This window comes from Mobula birostris, chromosome 12 (assembly GCF_030028105.1).
Source record: "Mobula birostris isolate sMobBir1 chromosome 12, sMobBir1.hap1, whole genome shotgun sequence".
Classification (NCBI taxonomy): Eukaryota; Metazoa; Chordata; class Chondrichthyes; order Myliobatiformes; family Myliobatidae; genus Mobula; species Mobula birostris.
Genome location: NC_092381.1, coordinates 84,029,805 through 84,047,931, shown reverse-complemented (window position 1 = coordinate 84,047,931; position 18,127 = coordinate 84,029,805). Strand labels below are relative to the sequence as shown.

At 43.4% G+C, this 18,127-nt stretch overlaps 2 protein-coding genes across 4 annotated transcripts in view; one reads left to right on the top strand and one right to left on the bottom strand.

The window, feature by feature from the left end:
• suco (SUN domain containing ossification factor) overlaps positions 1-10,803 on the bottom strand; it is a 111,228-nt gene extending 100,425 nt beyond the window's left edge. For 2 of the 3 annotated variants that reach the window (XM_072274270.1, XM_072274273.1), the window contains exon 1: positions 10,170-10,438. In XM_072274270.1, the coding sequence (XP_072130371.1) occupies positions 10,170-10,222 (53 nt within the window). In that variant the 5' untranslated portion in view covers positions 10,223-10,438. Of the gene's footprint in view, positions 1-10,169; positions 10,439-10,728 lie in introns of those variants that run through there. The other variant, XM_072274272.1, reaches the window with a different exon arrangement.
• A 142-nt stretch (positions 10,804-10,945) lies between these two features.
• The window catches only part of tmed5 (transmembrane p24 trafficking protein 5), a 43,794-nt gene continuing 36,612 nt past the window's right edge, over positions 10,946-18,127 (top strand). Inside the window, exon 1 of the mRNA XM_072274274.1 lies at positions 10,946-11,233. Coding sequence (XP_072130375.1) covers positions 11,066-11,233 — 168 coding nt within the window. The 5' untranslated portion in view covers positions 10,946-11,065. The remainder of the gene's footprint in view (positions 11,234-18,127) is intronic.

Here is an 18,127-nt window from a genome sequence, read left to right as displayed (position 1 = left end):
AGCTGACTGGGGCGTTGCGCGGGAGTGGGGCCAGACCCATCCTTCGTAGCCAGGGCGACAAGTAGAACCTGGGCACATAGTGGTACTTGGTGCCCACATACCTGGGCTCTACACACAACCTGATGCAGCCACATACGAAGCTGACCATCAGGGTGAGGGCGACATTGGGGACGTTTTTGCCCCCGTTGTCCAGGGACTTGTGCATGACGGTCCGTCTCACCCGCTCCATCTTGGATCCCCAGACGAACCTGAAGACAGCCCGGGTGATTTCCGAGCTGTAGGAGCGGGGGACGGGCCAGACCTGCGAGCACCTCACACCTGATGACCAGGTTCTTGCCCGTTATCGACAGGGAGCGCCTCCCCACAGTCCCAGTTTCTGTTTCACCTTGGCAGTCCGCTCCTGCCAGTTCTTGTTGCACGCCTCAGCCCCTCCGAACCAGATCCCCAACACCTTCACGTGGTCAGACCTGATGGTGAAGGGGACGCTGGATCGGTCGGGCCAGTTGCCAAAGAGCATGGCTTCGCTCTTCGTGCGGTTGACCCTAGCCCCCGACGCTAGCTCGAACTGTTCGCAGGTGCCAATCAACCTGTGAACTGACCTCGGATCAGAGCAGAAGACGGTGACGTCGTCCATGTACAGGGAGGTTTTCACTTGGGTCCCTCCACTGCCTGGCAGCGTCACCCATCCTATGCCCTCATCCCTCCTGATGGCTTCCGCAAAGGGTTCTATGCAGCAGACAAACAAGACAGGGGAGAGGGGACAGCCCTGCCTGACTCCAGACTTGATGAGGAAGCTGTCTGTTTCCCACCCGTTGACCTGGACTGCACTGCGGATGTCTGTGTAGAGCAGTCTAATCCAATTCCGGATTCCCTCCCCAAATCCCATTTTGGAGAGCACGTCCGCCATGTACGTGTGCGATATCCTGTCGAAGGCTTTCTCCTGGTCCAAGCTGACCAGGCAGGCGTCCACCCCCATGTCCTGCACGTAGGCGATGGTGTCCCTCAGCAGTGCGAGGCTGTCTGAGATCTTCCTGCCCGGTACAGCACAGCTTTGGTCTGGGTGGATCACCTGTCCCAGAGCAGACTTGACCCTGTTGGCGATAGCCTTGGACAGGATCTTGTAGTCCACATTCAGGAGAGAGATGGGTCTCCAATTTCTAATGTCCTCCCTTTCCCCCTTCTGCTTGTAGATGAGGGTGATGATGCCCTTCCTCATGGACTCAGACATACTGCCGGCCAGAAGCATAGCGCTGTACGCTTCCAGCAGGTCTGGGCCCATCCAGTTCCACAGAGCCAAGTACAACTCAGTCGGTAAGCCGTCGCTTCTGGGAGTCTTACCCGACCCAAGGGAACGGATGGAGCCTGTCAGCTCGTCCAGGGTCAGTGGCTGATCCAGACTCTCCCGCTTGCCGTCGTCTAAGACCTGCGTGATAGATGACAGGAAGTTGCGGGAGGCTGTGGATTCTGTGGCCTTTTCGTTGTACAGACTGGCATAGAAGGACTTGCAGATCCTCAGTATGTCGGTCTGCGAGGACGCAACTGAGCCGTCCTCTTCCTTAAGGTTGTGGATCACAGAGCTTCCCCTGTGCACCTTTGCTCTAAGGCATTGCACTAACTGCTACTCTACAGCGCCACCCAGGATTGTAGACCACCCTGGCAGAATAAAAGGTGTTGCTCTTCAAATTTGTGATGAGTCTCACTCTAGTGATGGAGAAGGCAGAGGACTGAGAGGTAAGTATGGGAATGGAGAGTGAAAATAGCCTGCAACCAAAGCTCAGAATTCCACAAAATTTCAGTCATCCTCAACCTCCTCCAATGTCAGTTAACAACCTGTTCTTTTTAATGCAATGCAAAATAAAGCTTAAGAATTCAAGAATACAAGAAACGAGAGGAATGGGTCGCACTTATTTCCTTGCATTAAATAAAAGAGGTGGTCCTGATCTTGGCCTCCATTTCACTTTTCCTCTTGTCCTGATCAACTTTGAAACAAATAATGTCTAAATACAAAAGCCTTGAGCATTAATGACAGCATCCATATCTGTGGTAGAGAACTCACAAGAATGACAACCCTTTCAGAAGAATTTTTTCACCCATGATTTCAAAGTACAAGGTTCAAATTTATTATCAAAGTATGCGATATGCAACCTTGAGATTCATCTTGCAAGCACTCAAAGAAACACCATCAAATTTTCCCCCAAAAAAGCACACACAAAGACTGCCAAATATCAAATTTGCAGAAGAGGACAAATCAGGCAAATTACAAAAAAATGTAAACAAATTCACTTGGAACATGAACTGCAGAATCCACAGGCTGTAGAGCTTGTTCAGTGCTGAGGCAAGTGAAGCCCATCCAAGAGAGGCATTGATAGAGTAGAGAGTCTTTATATCCAAGAGAAATACATCAAATACTAGATTTAAGATGAGAGCAGGAAACAAAGGAAAATTGCAAAACCTATTATACACAGACTGGTAGGTGCTTGGAACACTGCTATGGAAAGTAGTGGAAGCAGATATGATAGTAGCATTTAGGAGCTATTTACAGGCACAGGAACAGGCATACAGAGTGCATGGGGCCTGTTCCTGTGCTGTAATGTTCTTTAAGATGAACTGCAAGGCAAGTACCCAAGGCTGCAATTTAGTAAACAGTTGTGCAAACCCTTAACTGCTGGGTAGTTTGAGCATTTAAAGTGCTTTCAGTAGTTAAAAACTATTTATACTATTACAAGCATAAATATTTGTTCTGTTGGGCCCTATTACCAAAGAAATTTATGATTATGCATTACTTCCACCACAAAAAAATGATAGATTTTCTAGTAAGCATGCTGTTAAAACCTCTCTGGTAGACTACCTTCTTTTGAAAGGTTTCTCAGGTGTTATATTGAAACCTTATTGCTTATTTCGGAAGCATGCATGTTACTTGTACTGAAAAGGAATAAAACAATAACCATTTAAACATTTATGACATTAGATCAAAACAACTTCAAGGCTGTCATTTTAAAAAGCAGCAAATTGAACAATTTAAGATCTCTCCATTCAGGAACCAGAAAACTATATCATTTGAAATGCAAATGGGAGGGGTGGGGAAGAACCTGTAGCTACAATAGGGACAAGATGGCCAATTAGCCCCCTCTCTTCACCATTTACACCTCGGACTTCAACTACTGCACAGAGTCTTGTCATCTTCAGAAGTTTTCTGATGACTCTACCATAGTTGGATGCATCAGCAAGGGCGATGAGGCTGAGTACAGGGCTACAGTGGGAAACTTTGTCACATGGTGTGAGCAGAATTATCTGCAGCTTAATGTGAAAAAGACTAAGGAGCTGGTGGTAGACCTGCGGAGGGCTAAGGCACCGGTGACCCCTATTTCCATCCAGGGGGTCAGTGTGGACATAGTGGAGGATTACAAATACCTGGGGATACGAATTGACAATAAACTGGACTGGTCAAAGAACACTGAGGCTGTCTACAAGAAGGGTCAGAGCCGCCTCTACTTCCTGAGGAGACTGAGGTCCTTTAACATCTGTCAGACGATGCTGAGGATGTTCTACGAGTCTGTGGTGGCCAGTGCTATCATGTTTGCTGTTGTGGGCTGGGGCAGCACGCTGAGGGTAGCAGACACCAACAGAATCAACAAACTCATTCATAAGGCCAGTGATGTTGTGGGGATGGAACTGGACTCTCTGACGGTGGTGTCTGAAAAGAGGATGCTGTCCAAGTTGCATGCCATCTTGGACAATATCTCCCATCCACTACATAATGGACTGGTTGGGCACAGGAGTACATTCAGCCAGTGACTCATTCCACCGAGATGCAACACTGAGCGTCACAGGAAGTCATTCCTGCCTATGGCCATCAAACTTTACAACTCCTCCCTTGGAGGGTCAGACACCCTGAGCCAATAGGCTGGTCCTGGACTTATTTCCTGGCATAATTTACATATTACTATTTAATTATTTATGGCTTTACTACTATTTAATTATTTATGGTGCAACTGTAACGAAAACCAATTTCCCTCGGGATCAATAAAGTATGACTATCCTGTGCCATGCATTCTAAGGACTGGATGTTTTGCAGCCAGTTCCAACAAAATCTTCTGAAAATCATGAAAAGCCTTATCCCAACATTGCTTTCAAGCACAGAAATTTGGGACCTATTGAATGGCAATTGATTGTATAACTGACAAAACCCTAACCAGCACAGTTTAGCAACATGACTTCTTTGCACAAAAATGCACTTTTTAAAGTTGTTCTTGTATCAGTGTATAATATTTTGTGAATGCTTATAATAAAATTTATTGCAGCAAATAAGTTTTTACTGCACTTCTGCATACCTGCATTTACGCATCCGACAGTAAACTGAATTTTGTCCTTGATCTTTTGCTACACCCAGGGGCAGATCCTAGTCTTGTTGTGGTTACATCAACATTATACCAAAAATGTAATGGGGTAAATGATGAATTCTCAAATCCTGTGCTATCAAATGACATTGATTTCACTGAGCTAAATGGATTCAGAGACAAAGAGTAGGAAGCCAAGTTATTTGTTTAAATTTGCTTCAATGTTTTTAATTGTACGTTTTAGAACTTGACATTTAAAATATTTATAGCCTTAGCAATCAGCAGAGCCTCACCAGCCACTTTGCTGGCTATGACAGGAAATTTGTTTTTACACCACTCACACCCCACCTTTATTCGTCCCATTCCACTGGACTTAAAGGTGCAGAAGGCAAGCAAGATGAAAAGCACATTGAGACGAGGAAATCTGCAGATGCTGGGAATTCAAGCAACACACACAAAATGCTGCTGAACACAGCAGGCCAGGCAGCATCTCTAGGAAGAGGTACAGTTGACGTTTCGGGCTGGGACCCTTCATTGTACCTCTTCCTAGAGATGCTGCCTGGCCTGCTGCATTCAGCAGCATTTTTTGTGTAAAAGGCACTTTGGTTGGGACAATGGGAAGTAGTACTGGTTCAACTCAATTTAGCACCTTGATATCCTGTGCCACTGAAGTTATGATCTCTAATGTGCTCTGAAACATCAAAAATCAGTAAATGAGCTACATTCTGGTTATACATCGCCATTCCAGCCATGAACTAAATTGAGGAGCAACATATTACAAGGCACTGAACAAAAAATGTACTTGTGAAACTGATTGGATGGCTCAAGCAGGAAGGGCAAGTGAAGCCACATTGACTGTTTCAGCTCCTCAATCTTAGGACGTTGCATTTAAACAGATTAAAAGCAAAACAAAGATATTTAAAAGACAAATAGAATCCTCAAGAAAGTTGATCAAGTTTGACTTCACGTTTTAAGATTAATTGCAATCAACAACTAAAAATATCAGATGTAAAGACTTCGGGAAAAAAACTACAAAACCTGGTACAAAAAGCTGAAAACAGTCAGTACTTGTAGAGAGAACAGATTATGTAATGCTGTCTGTGCATCAAAACTGACACAAGCCAATAGGAACCATTTTTGTTCTCCATGCCTAGTAATAGGATAGTAGTCAATCAGCTAGCAAGTCAGGCAAAAAAAAAATCATACCCATGTTCCAAAGGAAAGGAACATATCTGGACTTCGATTCAGTGAAGTAGAGCAGAATTATAACCAATAATGAACAGTTAACTCAATTACTTTTTAGTTCATCACTGGGTTTGATATTTGTTGCCGGTTAGGGAGGGGAATGATTGTTTCACCACTTCAGAATCAGGTTTACTATCACCGGCATGTGATGTGAAATTTGTGAACTTAGCAGCAGCGGTTCAATGCAATACATAATCTAGTAGAGAGAGAAAAATAATAAAAAGAAAACAATAAGTAAATCAATTACACATACTGAAAAATTTTGTTTTAATGTGCAAAAACAGAAATACTGTATATTAAAAAAGTGAGGTAGTGTTCAAAGCTTCAACATCCATTTAGGAATCGGATGGTAGAGGGGAATAAACTGTTCCTGAATTGATGAGTGTGTGCCTTCAGGCTTCTGTATCTCCAATCTGATGGTAACAGTGAGAAAAGAGCATGCCCTGGGTGCTGAAGGTCCTTAATAATGGGTGCTGCCTTTCTGAGACACCACTCCCTGAAGATGTCCTGGGTACTTTCTAGGCTAGTGCCCAAGATGGAGCTGACCAGATCTACAACCTTCTGCAGCTTCTTTCGGTCCTGTGTAGTAGCCCCTCCATAACAGACAGTGATGCAGCCTGTCAGAATGCTCTCCACAGTATAACTACAGACACATCACCTGCAATGCTGCTCTCTGGAAACCATGCATCTTTATTCCTTGGTCCTGATGTTCCACAATACTCCCCAACATCCCACTATTTGCTGTACAAGTCCTATCCTGGTTGACTTTCCAAAATGCAACATTTTGCACTTATCCAAACTGAGAACCATTTGCCAGTCTGTGGCCCACTCACCAAGCTGATCCCCTTGTATTTTGTGATAACCTTCTTCACTGTCAACAATACCATCTATTTGAGTGTCATCTGAAAACTTACTAATCATGCCTCGTACATTCTCATCCATGTCATTTATATAAACAATGAAAAGTAAAAGTCCAAGCATTGATTTCCATGCCACACCACTAGTGAGAGGCCTCCATTCCAGGAAACAACCTTCTAACTGTTACTCTGCTTACTGCCATCAAACCAATCATGAATCCAATTAGCTATTCCCCTTGGATCTCATATGATCTAACCTTCCAGAGTTGGCCACTGTATCAAATCTCATCAAAGACCTTGCTGAAGCTGACATTGACTAATGGGTGGGCAGGACATGTGGTGGTATAGCCATGAGATGAGGGGGAGGGGAGACAGTGAACAGAGTGCTTGAAGAACAAGGGAGGTCATGATCATAATGCATCCAAGTTATTGAAGGAGGAACAAACAAAATGGTGAATATTGGTAATGTTAATCCTTGATGTCCTTAACTCTACACATTCAAGATGCCTCACTACCAACCATCGTAGGCAATGAAATTCTACAAATCATTAAACAGCAAAGGACTCAGTAAATGCCACATAGATCATGGAAGATGACCAAGTTTACCAGAAAGTAGAACTGTTTTATTATCAAAACCCAGAATAATAAACAGCTATGACATATTGTAACTGATTAGCTGGCAGAAAACACATGGTACACAAATGAATTCTTCCGACTGAATCAAAATATTAAATCTCCTGGCTCAATGCATAATTTTAACGTGTACACCTCTTATCCTTCTAGAAAATGAACACTTGTAATCATTACAAATTTTGATAAGCTACAGGAATCTCCACTGAGAAATTCTGAAAATTGCAGTTAGATACTGTGTTGTAGCTTACTTTAAAAAAAAAATCAAGGAATCCATTTGTTTTATCATTCTCTTGCAATAATGTAACCTATTGAAAACATTTCTTTCATCTTGGTGCTGCAGATCAGGAACTTTGCACATCTTCGTTGTAAGTCTGAGTCACAGAGCAGGCCCTTTCACCCATATGACCATCAAGCACCCATTGACAATCATCCATTTTATTCTGACCAAGGGTCTCGGCCTGAAACATCAACTGTACCTCTTCCTAGAGATGCTGCCTGGCCTGCTGCATTCACCAGCAACTTTGATATGTGTTGCTTGAATCTCCAGCATCTGCAGAATTCTTGTTGTTGATGTGCGTTGCTTGAATTTCCAGCATCTGCAGAATTCCTGTTGTATCCATTTTATTCTCTTGTCTCCATCAACCACCCACACCTCACACACTCCCCATCTAGATTCTAACACTCACATACATGCTGCAGGCTTATTTCAGCGGCCAATTAACCCCAACACTGCGTATGTTTTTGGAAAGTGGAAGGAAACCCATGCAAAGGGAGAATGTACAAACACCACAAAGGTAACACTGGTGATCCGGATTGAACTGGAATCACTGGTGTTGGCAGCAACTCTTAGCTACATCATTCTTTAGACATTCCTGAAATTTTCCGTTTTCCTCCCAGAGGACCTCATCTATTGGTAGTTAAGCAAATTTTAACTTCAAATATTTGCCCTGAAATGCATCTATCTTAATCCTCTGAATCCCTTTGCAGTTATCTTAAAATTGTGCATCAAATGCCATTTCATGTCAAAATTAAAATTATTCTTCTTACTGCACATTTTTTCTTAGGCTTGTTTTCCTCTGTTTTTGGTGAGGGACAAGAGCCTTCAAGTTAACAAGATAAGCAACACGGCTTGTCTTATTTAATCAGATCAAAGAATTGTGAAATTGACAGTGCACTGATGTGTGCAAATTTGAGTGGCTCAGTTCAATTTCAAATCGTTTGCAGAAAGATAGAGTGAAAAGAGAAGTGAATAAAAGCAGAAGATAAATAAAAAATTTAAATAAAGAAATATAATAGTTAACTTATAGGTCTAGAGGAACAATTAGCAGTAAATAACCCTTAATGACCATGAAGTTAAATTGATTAAAAAAAACAATTGCAGGAACTTAGCTTGCACTAATCATCCAACTATAGCATCTTCAGCCATTCAGTGCATTTCAAGACAACCAGAAAGTCAAAGCTTTCGGAAGGCAAATGTGGAATACTGCAACTCAGTCAACAACTTTTGGATATTCACATTCCTCTCACCCATTTTTATAGTTGTTTTTCATTTGTGCATAATTGCAAGTATCAATTGCCTCATTTTTTTCTTTTATTATGAACTAAAATATTTAATTGTTAGAGAATAAAAATATAGCGAGGACAAATTTTCAGATATTAATATTATTCTCCAAGCACCAGTACAATCTGTTCCCACTTCTTTGCAATGTAACTCGCAGGCTAGTGAACACATTTTAAGTTTTGAGAAAAATCCTTAATATCTAAGCAAATCAACACATTTTCAATGCAACTTTGAAAGCAAAACTAGTACTAAAAAGTAGGGCAACTAAAAACTTACTTGAGGTCATGCATTATATGTAAATTGGGGTAAAAAGTTAATAGCTAGATCTTGGACATGATTATCCAATACATTAGCTTGTGCCCACTTGGGCTCTTGCTCTCTTACAGGAGCCAGAAATTAGAAACAATATTTTGCAAAGTATGCTGGATCTAGATGGTTACTTAAAACTAACATTGTAAACTACATATAATTTCTGTTAATATTAAGCCCAGTGAACTTAAATAATTCAAGTGTCACAGTGCTTTGGAAAATTCAACAAGACTGAGAAATTAAACAGCTTTAAGAGAAAAAGATAGGAAACAGGTGTTTGATATAGACAACAAATTAGTCACTTGTTTTATACAGACAATAAAGTAGCTGAGACTGCAGATGATCATGTCACCTTAAGAGCCAGAGGCAGGAAAGTTAAGATAGGAGGTGACCTTGAATGCAGTTGGCAATGTTGATACTACAGTCAAGGATCTAATGTCTAAATGATTTCTTGCTCAAGGAAAGCATGCAATCCGTTTACTCCTTTCACCACCAGGCATCCATCCACATGTACTGATGATATAGTTGCAGCTAAGGGCATCACATTCAGAGCCATATGGTGTTCACAACATGCTACCCTATACAGACCTGCTATCTGGCAACTCTTCAAAAGCAATTGTAAACTTTACAGTAGCACCATAAGAACTTTTGAGAACCAATTCCAAATTATAAGGCTTGGTTCAGAGTCGAAATGAAAACTAAAATAGAATTACATGTCACATGCAGAAAAACATTTTAAAAATAAATACAGCGATTTTAAGCTATAAAAATAACACTTTTAAATGCAGATGTCAGTTGAGGAGAGAAGACGAAGAATGAAAAATTACAAGAGGCGTCGTAAGGGCACAAAACCTTCAGAATCATTCGGACAGCACGTAAAAGCGACCGTAGATTGGCAGAGAGACAGATGAAGAAACCAAACACACCACCCCATAATAATGGCCTCATATTTTCTATCAGTACAAAGACAGGATTCTGAGGTATTTTCCCCCCGAAAGAAATCCCCCAATTACATTATGAAACTTCAAACTTGTTAGGAGCCTCCGTCCGTCCCATTTTCAGCCAGAAACTGTTGAAAGCGAAACAGCGCCCTAGCTGAAGACCAGGCCTAGTTGGAATGCAAGCCTGTGGGTTAGGGACACGTCTGGGGTGAGGGATAGAAATGGGGGGGGGGGGAAGAGTATAGTGTTGTTGAAGGGGAAGGCGGGCTGCCCCTGCATCACTTACCAGTATAACACCGAGATACTCAAACATACAAACAAAACGTGCCGCTGGTTCATCTTTTCACAGTAATTGACATCCTCGTAGCCTTTCCTCCACCGGACGCTCTCTTTAATCGTCCTTCGCTCGGTCACTGGGCTCCATGGAGGCTCAGCAGCCCGTCGCCTCCACTGACGCCGGGAACCAACAGGCCGCGACGCCGCGCGTTGCACATGGGAGCCCCGTCCGCCGACTCGCGCTGTCGAGTTGGAACCTCATTAGTATTTAAAAACTCGGCCACGCCGCCTGGCTGCCCGTGCCCCCGCCCATCTCACCTCCTCCCCGCCCCTCCTCCTCTAACCATGCCGACCATTGAAAGCAGAGTGTGAAAAAAACTCCTCCCGCCTGCACCTATTGACGCAACAAACAGGGGCGAGGAACCGCCCACTCAGCAACCTCATCTGTTGTTGCGTCGACAACTGAGCTCACCGCGTCAAGCCGGAATGCACGATGGGAGTTGTAGTTGTAGTGTAGAGAAACGCGTTACCGACGCGACATGAGGCACGTGGTGAAAGAGTAACTGTACCAGAGACGGATGTTCTGAGCACTCCACTGGCGTGATGTGAAGTTAATTCAGATGGGTGGCTGTGCTTTTTTTAGGGCGTAGTTGTTTCCCCAAATAACCAAGACGAGATATTTAACGACCGACTACGGCGGGAATGATGGAAGGTCTCGCGGCTGGTTGAATGACGTAGTGCTGAATTGGCGCTGTGATTGGACCAGTGGGCAAGAGCGACGGGTCGCGCAGTGCGTGCGTTCCGGTGGGCAAGTTTATTCCCCCATCTTCGCTCCTCGTCCTGGGCCGCTGCCTGGGCTCCTCACTTCATCCATCCGTCTGTCTCCTTTGCCTCCCACGGGCGACGATGGGTGCGATGTCATGGCTGCCGTTTATGGTCTGCGGTTTGGCGAGAGTCGCGTTCGGTTTCTCTCAGTCCTATGATAGCGATTTCACTTTCACTCTGCCGGCGGGGCAGAAGGAGTGTTTCTACCAAACTATGAAGAAAGATGCCACCCTGGAGATTGAATATCAGGTTGGCAACAGGCGCGTTTCTGTACTTAGTGTTATTTCTGTATACAGCCGTTTAGTGATGTTTTCTTTAAAATTATGGCACTATTATGAAAGTGAGTATAAATACAAAGTATTTGGGATACTTGTTCAATAATATTCCTGTAGTGGTCGTAGTTTCTGTGTGGGTATTAGTATATTTCTCTGTTTCTTAACTATCAGTAAGAACATGCACCTTTATAACAAACCCAAGAGGTACTGCAGATGCTGGAAATCTAGAGCAATACACACATTGTGCTGGAGGAACTCAGCAGGTCAAGCAGCACCAATGGACAAGAATAAGCAGTGGGCATTTTGGACCGAGATGATGAAGATGAGCCTTGGCCCAAAACATTAACTGTTTATTCCCATTCATAGATGCTTCCTTGACTTGCTCAGCTCCTCCAGCACATTGTTGTAAGATGCAATATACACAAAGACAACCAATCTAGAAAAGTAACTGAGTATTAATAGCTCATGCTGTTGCAAACACACAATTTATCTGACCCTGTAAGATGAAACTTTTTCAAGACTACATTAGTGTTCCACCAAACACCTATGCAGAACTTGAAAATCTCATTACCCTCGTGGCCAATTCCCATCCTATCTCAACCTTTACTTGATCCCTATCCATCATGAGCCCTTGCCTTTGTCAGAATCAGTACTTATGTTACTTTGCTCCTCCAACCTCCACATTCATTGGATCATCCTTGGCAATTTCTGCCATATTCTACCATCAGACATATCTTCCCCTCCTCTTTGCATTCCAAAAGGACCATCCCATTGTCTCCATAGATGTTGCTCTTTGGGTAGTTTGTGCTCCAGATTCCAGTATCTGCAGTGTCTTGTGTTTATGGAGGGACAGTTCCCTTTATCACTCCCTGGTCTATTCTTCCATTTTCCTCAAAGAATCCCCTGTCACAGCTCAGTCCTGCACAATTGTAGATGAAAAGCAGCAAATTAGTCAAAATCCTACTCCAACCAGGCCTATTGGTCAATGAGGTACCGCTATACTAACATTTGCTAGCACTCTGCCACTGCCATAGCCTAGAATGGCGACCAAGAGGCAAGTATGCCCAAGGTGCCATGTGGAACACAAAATGTTGGCATACAGTGCCACCCCTTGATTTTCTAAAACCCATCCATTATAAAAGGATTTTTTTGCACATTTTTGTTGATCGCAAGATCCTGTTGGATATTGGTAATAGACAAGAGGTGCAGGAGTAGGCCATTTGGCCCTTCGAGCCAGCACTGCCATTCACTGTGATCATGGATGATCATCCACAGTCACTACCCCGGTCCTGCCTTCTCCCCATATCGCTTGACTCCACTTTCTTTAAGAGCTCTATCTAACTCTTTCTTGAAAGCATCCAGAGAATTCACCTCCACAACCTTCTGAGGCAGAGCATTCCACAGATCCACAACTCTCTGGGTGAAAAAGTTTTTCCTCAACTCCATTCTAAATGGCCTACCCCTTACTCTTAAACTGTGGCCTCTGGTTCTGGACTCCCCCAACATCGGGAACATGTTTCCTGCCTCCAGCGTGTCCAATCCCTTAATAATCTTATATGTTTCGATCAGATCCTCTCTCATCCTTCTAAATTCCAGTGTATACAAGCCCAATTGTTCCAATCTTTCGACATATGACAGTCGCGCCATCCGGGGAATTAACCTCGTGAACCTATGCTGCAGTCCCTCAATAGCAAGAATTTCCTTCCTCAAATTTGGAGACCAAAACTGCACACAATACTCCAGGTGTGGTCTCACCAGGGCCCTGTACAGCTGCAGAAGGACCTCTTTGCTCTTATACTCAATTCCCCTTGTTATGAAGGCCAGCATGCCATTAGCTTTCTTCACTGCCTGCTGTACCTGCATGCTTACTTTCAGTGACTGATGAACAAGGACACCTAGATCTCTGTACTTCCCCTTTTCCTAACTTAACACCATTCAGATAGTAATCTGACTTCCTGTTCTTGCCACCAAAGTGGATAACCTCACATTTATCCACATTAAACTGCATCTGCCCACTCACCCAACCTGTCCAAGTCACCCTGCATTCTCAAAACATCCTCCTCGCATTTCACACTGCCACCCAGCTTTGTGTCATCTGCAAATTTGCTAATGTTATTTTTAATCCCTTCATCTAAATCATTAATGTATATTGTAAATAGCTGTGGTCCCCGCACCGAGCCTTGCGGTACCCCACTGGTCACCGCCTGCCATTCCGAAAGGGACCCGTTAATCGCTAATCTTTGTTTCCTGTCAGCCAGCCAATTTTCAATCCATGTCAGTGCTCTGCCCCCAATACCATGTGTCCTAATTTTGCCCACTAATCTGCTATGTGGGACCTTATCAAAGGCTTTCTGAAAGTCCGGGTACACTACATCCACTGGCTCTCCCGTGTCCATTTTCATAGGTACATCCTCAAAAAATCTCAGAAGATTAGTCAAGCACGATTTCCCCTTCGTAAATCCATGTTGACTCAGACCGATCCTGTTACTGCTATCCAGATGTGTCATAATTTCATCCTTTATCATTGACTCCAGCATCTTCCCCACCACTGATGTCAGGCTTAAATGGTCTATAATTCCCTGTTTTCCTTCTCCCTCCTTTCTTAAAAAGTGGGATAACATTAGCTACCCTCCAATCCACAGGAACTGATCCTGAATCTATAGAACATTGGAAAATGATTATGTGGAATACTGCAAGGCAAGTTTATTTGTATAGCATTTTTCAAACAAGGGCAGTTCAAAGTGCTTTACAGAGAGCAAGATATAAAAATCAAACATCAAATCTCAGACATACAAAGGAGAATAAAATCATGCAAAAAATAGATAATGTTAAATACATTTAAAGAGGGATAAAAGTTACAGTGCAGGAGATTCTAACTAAAAGCTAAAGCAAAAAGAAAAGTTTTAAGCCTTGATTTTAAAAGAGCTTAAAGTTGGGGTAGACTTCAAATCCTCTGGAAGGTTTTTCCAGATATGTGGAGCATAGTAACTAAAACCTGCTTCGCCATGTTTAGTTTTGACCCCGGGGGCAGTAAGCAAACCCACCCCAGATGACCTGAGACCTCAGGAAGGTTCATAATGCAACAGAGATTGAAGATGTATTTTGGCCCTAGACCATTCAGTGCTTTATAAATCAGTAGTAATATTTTAAAGACAAATCTCCGATGGACAGGAAGCCAGTGTAGCGATCTGAGAACTAGGGTGATGTGTTCTACTTGCTTGGTCTCAGTGAGGACTCTAGCAGCAGTGTTCTGAATGAGCTGCAGCTGTCTGAGGGATATTTTTACAGAGACCTATGAAAACACCATTACAGTTGACAAGCCTACTAAAAATAAATGCATGGACAAGTGTTTTTTCAATCTTGCCGAGACCCTTTCATTCTTGCTAAATTTTTAAGATGGTAGTAGGCTGACTTTGTAATTGTCTTAATATGGCGTGTAAAACTTAGTGATTCATTTGCAAGGTCTGACAGCAAGGGAGCTGCGTGACCTCGGTTGTGGTACAGACCAGGCCTCATTTATGCCTTGGGGTTAGAGGTTTCAGCCACCGAGGAAGGAGATGCCAGAGCTGGCTGTGTGCTGTAGATTCTGTGCGGGGTTTCAGGCAGACTCCTCCCACTGTGCTGCTCTCCAGTGCTTGCTCAGTGGGAGACGAGCTGGATTGCTTTCGTCTGCAGCTGCACTGAGTGATATGGGGAGCTGCTGCAGGTTGTTCTTGCAGAAACGTGGCTCTCAGGGATTCGGCCAAATTAGTGTTTTTTGCTATATAGCTATGTTATCTGCTATTATAATTATGTGATATAAGTGCTGTGTGTGACTGTTGGTTCTGTGTTTTGCATCTTGGATCCAAAGGAACGCTGTTTCATTTAAAAACACAAGCAGGAGGAAATCTGCAGATGCTGGAAATTTAAGCAACACACACAAAAAATGCTGGTGAATGCAGCAGGCCAGGCAGCATCTGTAGGAAGAGGTACAGTTGACGTTTCGGGCTGAGACCCTTCGTCAAACCCTTCAGGTCTTGGCCCGAAACGTCGACTGTACCTCTTCCGATAGATGCTGCCTGGCCTGCTGTGTTCACCAGCATTTTTTGTGTGTGTTGCTGTTTCATTTAGGTGTATTCCTGTGTCTGCTTGAATGATAATTGAGCTTGAACTTGATGATTATCTTTACTTCTAAATGGAGTAGTGAATGATTTTCTTACAACCCAACAGCAATGAGATGTCTTCACAGTAGATGTCTCACGTCAGTTTGGCTTCAGCTAGATAGTCGTGAGAACATAGAATTTTGGATAATATGTTGTGAAATCCTCACAGACCTGGTGGACACATCAGTAGCAGTATAGCAAATAGTTGGGCCAAATGATCAAAGGTTCATTTTATTGTCCAAGTATGCATGTACAATACAACTCTGATACGTCTTCTCCAAAGAGCCAAGAAATACAGAAAGGCCATACATCAACCTCCCCCCCCCCGCACGTGAAAAAGGAAACAAAACTCGCAGACCCCAAAATCCCCACCCACTCCCCCACAAAAAAAGCAATGATAGAATCGAGTCCCCTACTTTGCTCTGCTCGTGTTTCTTCTTGTATTGTGTGTGAGTGAACACTAGATAGAAAATAGGTGCAGGAGTAGGCCATTTGGCCCTTCGAGCCTGTACCACCATTTATTATGATCATGGCTGATCATCCAACTCAGAACCCCGCCCCAGCCTTCCTTCCATACCCCTGATCCCCGTAGCCACAAGGGCCATATCGAACTCCCTCTTAAATACAGCCAATGAACTGGCCTCAACTGCTTCCTGTGGCAGAGAATTCCACAGATTCACCACTCTCTGTGTGAAGAAGTTTTTCCTAATCTCGGTCCTAAAAGTCTTCCCCTTTATCCTCAAACTGTGACCCCTTGTTCTGGACTTCCCCAACATCGGGAACAATCTTCCTGCATCTAGCCTGTCCAATCCCTTTAGGATTTTATACGTTTCAATCAGATCCCCCCTCAATCTTCTAAATTCCAACGAGTACAAGCCCAGTTCATCCAGTCTTTCTTCATATGAAAGTCCTGCCATCCCAGGAATCGATCTGGTGAATCTTCTTTGTACTCCCTCTATGGCAAGGATGTCTTTCCTCAGATTAGGGGACCAAAACTGCACACAATACTCCAGGTGTGGTCTCACCAAGGCCTTGTACAACTGCAGTAGTACCTCCCTGCTCCTGTACTCGAATCCTTTCGCTATAAATGCCAGTATACCATTCGCCTTTTTCACCGCCTGCTGTACCTGCATGCCCACTTTCAATGACTGGTGTATAATGACATCCAGGTCTTGTTGCACCTCCCCTTTTCCTAATCGGCCACCATTCAGATAATAATCTGTTTTCTTATTTTTGCCACCAAAGTGGATAACTTCACATTTATCCACATTAAATTGCGTCTGCCATGAATTTGCCCACTCACCCAACCTATCCAAGTCACTCTGCATCCTCTTAGCATCCTCCTCACAGCTAACACTGCCACCCAGCTTCGTGTCATCTGCAAACTTGGAGATGCTGCATTTAATTCCCACATCCAAGTCATTAATATATATTGTAAACAACTGGGGTCCCAGCACTGAGCCTTGCGGTACCCCACTAGTCACCGCCTGCCATTCTGAAAAGGTCCCGTTTATTCCCACTCTTTGCTTCCTGTCTGCTAACCAATTCTCCATCCACATCAATACCTTACCCCCAATACCGTGTGCTTGAAGTTTGCACACTAATCTCCTATGTGGGACCTTGTCAAAAGCCTTTTGAAAATCCAAATATACCACATCCAGTGGTTCTCCCCTATCCACTCTACTAGTTACATCCTCAAAAAATTCTGTGAGATTCGTCAGACATGATTTTCCTTTCACAAATCCATGCTGACTTTGTCCGATGATTTCACCGCTTTCCAAATGTGCTGTTATCACATCTTTGATAACTGACTCCAGCAGTTTCCCCACCACCGACGTTAGGCTAACCGGTCTATAATTCCCCGGTTTCTCTCTCCCTCCTTTTTTAAAAAGTGGGGTTACATTAGCCACCCTCCAATCCTCAGGAACTAGTCCAGAATCTAACGAGTTTTGAAAAATTATCACTAATGCATCCACTATTTCTTGGGCTACTTCCTTAAGCACTCTGGGATGCAGACCATCTGGCCCTGGGGATTTATCTGCCTTCAATCCCGTCAATTTACCTAACACCACTTCCCTACTAACATGTATTTCGCTCAGTTCCTCCATCTCACTGGACCCTCTGTCCCCTACTATATCTGGAAGATTATTTATGTCCTCCTTGGTGAAGACAGAACCAAAGTAGTTATTCAATTGGTCTGCCATGTCCTTGCTCCCCATAATCAATTCACCTGTTTCTGTCTGTAGGGGACCTACATTTGTCTTTACCAGTCTTTTCCTTTTTACATATCTATAAAAGCTTTTACAGTCAGTTTTTATGTTTCCTGCCAGTTTTCTCTCATAATCTTTTTTCGCCTTCCTAATTAAGCCCTTTGTCCTCCTCTGCTGAACTCTGAATTTCTCCCAGTCCTCAGGTGGAGCCACTTTCTCTGGCTAATTTGTATGCTGCTTCTTTGGAATTGATACTATCCCTAATTTCTCTTGTCAGCCACGGGTGCACTACCTTCCTTGATTTATTCTTTTGCCAAACTGGGATGAACAATTGTTGTAGTTCATCCATGCAACCTTTAAATGCTTGCCATTGCATATCCACCGTCAATCCTTTAAGTGCCATTTGCCAGTCTATCTTAGCTAATTCACGTCTCATACCTTCAAAGTTACCCCTGTTTAAGTTCAGAACCTTTGTTTCTGAATTAACTATGTCACTCTCCATCTTAATGAAGAATT